At 45.0% G+C, this 8,007-nt stretch overlaps 1 protein-coding gene across 1 annotated transcript in view; it reads right to left on the bottom strand.

Annotated features, from left to right (window-relative positions):
- The window catches only part of LOC143277623 (uncharacterized), a 9,107-nt gene continuing 1,100 nt past the window's right edge, over positions 1 to 8,007 (bottom strand). Inside the window, exons 2-3 of the mRNA XM_076582507.1 lie at positions 6,267 to 7,207; positions 1 to 4,323 (exon numbers count right to left, since the gene is read on the bottom strand). Of these exons, the coding sequence (XP_076438622.1) occupies positions 3,296 to 4,323; positions 6,267 to 7,200 (1,962 nt within the window). The 5' untranslated portion in view covers positions 7,201 to 7,207 and the 3' untranslated portion in view covers positions 1 to 3,295. The remainder of the gene's footprint in view (positions 4,324 to 6,266; positions 7,208 to 8,007) is intronic.

Raw genomic sequence — 8,007 nt, 5'->3', positions numbered from 1 at the left:
TTACAAAACCAGTATGATAATAACGTGCTGCCTGCTTCAAGCAGATTGACACAACATGACACAATCATTAATGCCATAACTGTGCTGGCTTCATGAAAGGGCTTAGCAACAATATCATGCCCGGTATTTGGCTGGCCCGGTACACACCAGTCAACCCAGTAAGCAACACAATGTCTGCTTCAGGCACGTCGGTATGAGGCTGGGCTGGGCGACACCATCATGTCTTGTATTGGGTTGGTCAGAAATATACTGGTCAGGTCCAACATGTTATAAATATTGTCTGTCTTAGGTAGGTTGGTACAATATCAAACTCGTCTGCCTTACAGAGGCTAGGTAAAGCAGCAATATCTCTTCTGTTGGGTTGGACCAAAATATACTGATCAGCATAATATGAGACTAAGAAAAACGACAATACTGTATCTCGTTTGGTTTTGACCCAATGTACACTAATCTGAGAAAAACTGTCTGCTGTAGGGAGATGGGCATCAGGGCTGTGCACTGTGAGACACAAGCTGTCTGCTGTAGGGAGATGGACATCAGGGCTGTGCACAGTGACAGTATCATGTCCCCTGCTGTGTCAGCCCTCTGTTCGTCGGTCGGCCCGATGTGAGACACACGTTTTCTACGTTACAGAGGCCAGAATGACACATGTTGTCTTAGAAAGTCACTATGCGTCATTCATCACATCAGATGCTAACAGTCTGACTGTAGTCACCCAAAGTCACCATCACATCAGATGCTAACAGTCTGACTGTAGTCACCCAAAGTCACCATCACATCAGATGCTAACGGTCTGACTGTAGTCACCCAAAGTCACCATCACATCAGATGCTAACAGTCTGTAGTCACCCAAAGTCACCATCACATCAGATGCTAACGATCTCACTGTAGTCACCCAAAGTCACTATCACATAAGCTGCTAATGGTCTGACTATAGTCATCCTAAATCACCATCACACCAGATGCTAACGATCATACTGTTGTCACCCAAATTCACCATTACATCAGATGCTAACCGTCTGACTGCAGTCATCCAAAATCACCATCACATCATATCCTAGCAGTATGACAGTAGTCACCCAAAGTCACCATCACATCAGATGCTAACAGTCTGACTGTAGTCTCCCAAAGTCACCATCACATCAGATGCTAACGATCAGACTATAGTCACCCAAAGTCACCATCACATCAGATGCTAACAGTCTGACTGTAGTCACCCAAAATCGCCATCACATCAGATGGTAACGGTCTGAATGTAGTCACCCTAAGTCACCATCACATCAGATGCTAACGGTTTCATTATAGCCTCCTTAAGTCATCCATCACATCAGATGTTGACGATGTAACTGTAGCCATCCTAACTCATCACATCATGTCTGGGGCCCTGTAAAGGATGCAATGTGAAATAAACTGACATGTTCCACACACAGTCTGGCAGCATGCATCACAATCATCAGGTATCCCAACATGGTCAGGCTCCTTAGATCACATAACTGTTTCCACAAAAAAGGAAAGAAAAACCAACAACACACACACGGGTAAAATGTCGATTTTTGGAGCTCACAAGTCTCTGCAGCAACTGAGTACCCTCCGTCTGAAGCACATAAATGTTCATATCCCCACTGTCTTTCAAAATGACTGGGAAATCCAGCAGTCTGCCATTATTCACATGATTTTGTAAGAAAAAAACAATAATCATCATAATCACAATCAAAATCATATTGAAATTAATTACCATGCTATATCCAAACACACTGTGCACAGTGACAGTATCATGTCCCCTGCTGTGTCTGCCCTCTGTTCGTCGGTCGGCCCGATGTGAGACACACGTTTTCTACGTTACAGAGGCCAGCCAAGAATGACACATGTTGTCTTAGCACTACGCATCATCCATCACATCAGATGCTAACAGTCTGACTGTAGTCACCCAAAGTCACCATCACATCAGATGCTAACGATCTGACTGTAGTCACCCTAAGTCACCATCACATCAGATGCTAACAGTCTGACTGTAGTCACCCAAAGTCACCATGATGCTAACGATCTGACTGTAGTCACCCTAAGTCACCATCACATCAGATGCTAACAGTCTGACTGTAGTCACCCAAAGTCACCATCACATCAGATGCTAACGATCTGACTGTAGTCACCCTAAGTCACCATCACATCAGATGCTAACGATCTGACTGTAGTCACCCTAAGTCACCATCACATCAGATGCTAACAGTCTGACTATAGTCACCCAAAGTCACCATCACATCAGATGCTAACAGTCTGACTGTAGTCACCCTAAGTCATCCATCATATCAGACTCCTTACATCACATAACTGTTCGCACAAAAAACAAAAACAAAAAACAAAATCCCACACAGGTTTAAAAAAAATTAAAAAAAAAAAAAAATCCGAACTCACAAGTCTACGAAGTAACTGAGCACCTTCCGTGTAAAGCACAGAAATGTCCAAATCCCCATTCTTTGTCCAAATAATCGAAATGCAGCAGTGTCCCTTTACTGGAAGTAATAATGAAAAACATATCATAATCACCATTATAATGAATTATACTACAATGCTCTATCCAAACATGATGTTGACTAGAGTTTCGTCATGGCACCGTAACAAATGGATTATATACAGACACAAGCACCTAATTAGATACATAAGTTTGAATAAAACCACTCTGTAGAAACAGCAAGGCTTCTCAAAACATAATATGCATAACGCAAAGTCGTCTCCAATTGCCACATGGATTATAAATAAATAAACAAGTAGATAAACAAATAAGAAAAGACAAATGAATAACAGTCGCCAATCTTTATCACTGCATTACTTATTTTCCGGGTTCCCTTGAAAATAATATATACAAAAAAAGATACAAACAAAACAATAACAAAACCGCCACCACCACCATCACCAACACAGCCACCCCCATCACCACCACCATCACCAACACAGCCACCCCCATCACCACCACCAACAATCTGTTCAAGCTGCGAGTGACGTAATGTGTTAATCTCTGCACTGACGTCATTATATCATGACGTATGAAGAAGTCAGGGGGGATGGGGGGGGGGATGTATCACCTTTCAACACACACCACAATCCGTGCATGTACAGGGAAATTATTCAAAAGAAAACATTTAGATCCACAATCCTAATCCTAAACTACTTAACATCTACTTTTCTACATCTACTGAATTGTTCATCCATCCATCAATCAATCCAACCGTCCTTTCAGTTTATTCATCCATCCATCCATCCATCCAATCATGAATCAAACAATCCAACACACAAAACATCAACGGCCAGATCCATCACAGTGTGTATCCCACAACGACACTGTCACCACACCATACCACGTGACCACCAGGTGACCAGAGCTGGTCAGACAAAGACCCCAAGGATCGACACCCTGTGATGGACCGTGCAGAGAGGGCGTCACCAGTTGTCTCCACTGACCCCCTCTGCTTCTCACACACACACACTCACAATCACAACTAACTATATAAATATTGCTGGCTGTGTCAGCACACACCTGGCAAGGCCGCTTCACGTGAGCGTGCTGAAAGGTCTGGGTCACCTGGCCAGAACGGACACACACCTGGTGCACCAGGTCTGTCCCGTAGTCTGACACCAGGACGTGGCCATCACCTGTGTCAAACAGGTAATAAGGTGACTCCAGTCCTGTCAGCCTGGTGCTGTCGGTCACCGTTGTGACCACGTGACCCTGTCTGTTCAGCACGTCCACGGAAGCAGTACCAGTGGATGAACTGTCACAGCCTACTATCATGTGTCCGTCTCTGTGTCCGGCTATACCGGCATACACTCTGTTGGTCCGGACACGTGACCGCACAGTCATGGTGTTGGCGGTAACGTTGACCAGGCAGATGACTGGTTTCTGCGTCGTCACGGCCACCAGACCGTCAGACAGCTCAGCCAGGCGGTATGATCCTTCAGGAATGGAGAGAGAGGACACAGTGTGGGGGGGCGCCATGCCCATCACCTTCACCTTGTTGTTGGTGAAGTCCGCCATGACCAGTCGGTCGTCAGGCAGACAGACAACGGCAGAGATCCAGGGTGTGGTTCTGTCGTCTGCTGTTCTGGGTGACGCCTTGAACACACACTGTGGTGCCGCCGTCATCACATCAACAGGTGGGGTGAAGGTGGGGGTGGCAGGGTGGGTGGGTGGAGAGAGGGGTGGTGATGTGGGGGTGGTGGGGGAGATGGAGGGTGAGGGGAGGTGAGCTGAAGTGGGTGTGGGCATGGAGGAGGGGGGTGACGCTACAGGTGTAGTGGAGGTGGAGGCACCAGCACTGGTCTGTTGGTCTGTAACAATAACAACCCAACCATCATCATCGTCGTCGTTGTCATCATTTTTTATTCCATTTCCATGTCATCATCACTACCACCTTTCTGGGGAAAAACAAACAAACTTGCATCATCGTTATCATCATCATCATCATCAACATCACCAGCATCTACACATTCTGTGGTGACGTGTTTTGTCTTGTTTTGTTTTTACGTCATTCATTATGACGTCGTGTTTACCGACCTTGCCATTGGACTGAACATTTGCTGATGAAGAAATGAATTATTTATTGTGTTGTAAAGTCCTACTTTAGCATCCTAAATTATTGCACCTATTTCACCGGTAATTCTTTTTTTATATTTTTTAGCATGCATGAGCCCCCCCCCCCCCCCTCTCTCTCTCTCTGTCTCTCCAGCTGTCTGCCTCATGTCTCATGTCTCTTATCAATCCGTTATCAATCTGTCTGTAATCTGTCAACTGTCTATGTGTCAGTCACCAATCTGTCATATGCCTGTCTGTCTCTCATCAATTTGTTTCTCATAATAAGTAAGTAATGTCTGTCATTATCTGTTACCTGTCTGTCTGTCATCTTCCTGCTATCTGTCTGTCTGTGACCAGTCTGTCCGTCATTATTATCAATAATCTTGAAAATAAGCCCTAGGCGTTTACAAACGGAACACACGTATAATAATATATATGTAAATATCAAACAGGAAAAAAATTAACACAAGATATCAAACATCATGAAAGCTTATTCACCCCCACCTTCCCACACACGCCCACGATACACACAAGCGCACGCGCGCGCACACACACACACACACGTCATAGCACACAATCGTAAATAGTACACAATCAAAAATACTACTAACAAATTCTCAAACTATCAAAACTCACTCGTTCACAAATAGTCATTTTAGTTCATACTGGAAACGGATGAGTTGTTGAGAATTAACCAGGAGGGGGAAAAGGTGGGTCTTCAGACTGGATTTGAAAGACTGCAGCGAAGATGAGTGACGGAGAGGCTGAGGAAGCTGATTGCAAAGAAAGGGGGCTTGGAATGAAAAACTACGTTGGCCACTACGTTTTGGTTCGAGCAGGGGGGGTCCTAAGCATACGAGTGTCAGCAGAAGAGTGGAGTTGGCGTGAGGGTATGTAAGGATGAATGAGATCAGAAAGATACTGTTGACCAGAAGCCTCAATGGACTTGAACCAAAGAAAGACGACTTTGCAAATAATTCATCTTCCTGTCATCTCTCTCTATCTGCCATTTGTGTCTCATCTATCTCCCGGGTTTTTTGGGGGTTTTTTTTGTGTGTGTTTTTTTTCCTCAAGGCCTGACTAAGCACGTTGGGTTACGCTGCTAGTCAGGCATCTGCTTGGCAGATGTGGTGTAGCGTATATGGTTTTGTCCGAATGCAGTGACGCCTCCTTGAGCTACTGAAACTGAAACTGAAACTATCTGCCTGCCATCTCAGTGTCATCTGCCTGTAGAGGTCTGTTGTCTGTCTGTATATATATATATATATATATATATATATATATATATATAGATAGATAGATAGATAGATAGATAGATATCTGCCAGTCAGCCTGCCATCTGTGGAGAACCCATCGCCACAGTCCAGCACCACCCAGTGTGATCGTTTCTTTTCTGTATGCAAGTGTGTGTGATTTACTATAAAAGTGGGTATTGCACACGGGACCTTTGTTTATCATGACATAAAAAAATTAGTTAAGGTCAAGTGGAGTAAGGAGTAAAAAAAACCCGGACAGTGAGTGTTCCAGTCAAATCAATGCAATTTCACTTCCTAATTCAGCGTTATTACTGAGAGCTCACAGGCTAGTTTCCTTTGCATCTTCATTATTGTTATTCACGCTCTTGCTGTAGACCACCCTGCTCCCTTCCTTGTCTCCTGTATCCACCCCCACCCCTCTTCCCATTCCACAAGTCACTGACCTTCCGAGTGTAACAGCTGACTCAGGCGTGACTCGATATGCTTCACTCTGTTCACGTCACTCTGACAGCTCCTGATGTGACACAGACGTCTCTCCAGAGACTCTGAGTGTACGTGCACGGTGACGTCAGGACCGGCGACGTGAATGGCGAAGCTGTTGGGATCAGTGCCCTGGATGACGTGGAGACCAGGCAGGTGCTGCTGGTAAGAGTTCAGGACCCCTCGGTGCGCCTGAACCCTGTCCAGAAGCTGCTGTCCCAGGGTCATGATGTTTTGCACCGTGGTCTCCACCTTCATATTCTCCTTGCATACCTCCTGCAGCAGTCCCACCTCCTTCCCCACCCACTCCTTCCACTCCTTCACACCGCTTGATTTACTACGTGACTTACTACTGGACTGGGGGTCATTTCTAATGCTGTCCAGTGAGGTTGTGGACTGGATGGATGGAGACCTGGGTCTGGGCGTGGCATGGGCAGCGGATGGAGCGTTCAACAAAGACTGAGGTAATACTGCCAGAAGGTGGTCTTTTGTGGCTCGACCTCGCAGATGGTTCTTGGAACAGGTGTCACAAAAAAAATCATGGCAATCCACACAGACACGAGTCGCCGGATTGTTGTCACAATTGAGACAACGGATGTCTGTGTGGGCTGCCAGTGCCTGGTGGACCAGCTGTTCCATGACGGGGTCTGTCCCCAATTGGTCGACGATCTGGCTGAAGGGCTTGTCCCTGGGGAGGCCCAGGTGTTGACTGCACATCTTACAGACAGCCTCTGGGCCGGCCTGCTGCCGCTCGTCACGAAGACACATTCTGCAGAGGATGTGTCCACAGCCCAACAGGACAGGACCCAGACACAGTGACCCGCAGTGAGGACAGTCCGTGACTGACGTCACAGAACCTCTGGACTGTGGGGTAGGGGACTGTCCTCCTGTTGCCATGGTGAATCTGATGAAAAGAGAGAAAAAAAACATAAAAAAATACTACGTTATTACTGACGCTACAGTTTGCTTTTCTCACCAGATGCAGGCATTTCCTTGCGGTAATGAAACCGAGGAAATGCACTAATAGAGTAATAATTTTGCTTTTGCAGCAGGGTTCTGAGATCCATACAGACATTGTTACCCTGTCATGAATTCAAGCCTAAAACACTCCATAAATGGACAGACTGACAATAAGGACATTTTTTTCAGTTTGGTAGCAGTGGCTTGGGATGATAAGAAGTATAACACAACAATATGAACTATGAGTTGTGATCTTACTAATCAAACTCCAAGTATTACAAATATGAGAACTTCTGACTGAAATTCGTATCCAGAAATCAGAATTATCAATTAAAGGGTCCCACAGTATTTGATGTTTAAACCATTCACTGTCAGGGAAACATAACTCCAGCTGCAGTGTCTCTGTCAGATAATGTTCCATGAAAATGGGTATGAATTATCAAAACATCCACAGGCTGCATTTTATTGTCAAAAGTATGCAAGTCCTGAAATGAAACTGACCAATCATTCTACTGAATATTCTGAAAGTATGGAATGTACAGATTATGCTTTGTGTATATATGGTTGAATAATAAAGCATATCTTAGCTATGTACTTCTACATTTCTTGATGCTTAAAACATACCTACGTAAATATGAATGTTTCAACAGCAGACCAGACAAGACAAAATTCTTATTTCGAGGATAATAGATAAGCACTGGTGTGCCTTTTTACATCCAGACCCCGCCCTGTATAGGGTCTACA

Source organism: Babylonia areolata, chromosome 34 (assembly GCF_041734735.1).
Source record: "Babylonia areolata isolate BAREFJ2019XMU chromosome 34, ASM4173473v1, whole genome shotgun sequence".
NCBI lineage: Eukaryota > Metazoa > Mollusca > Gastropoda > Neogastropoda > Buccinidae > Babylonia > Babylonia areolata.
The sequence above is the reverse complement of the archived record's forward strand: the minus strand, read 5'-3'. Positions and strand labels throughout refer to the sequence as shown.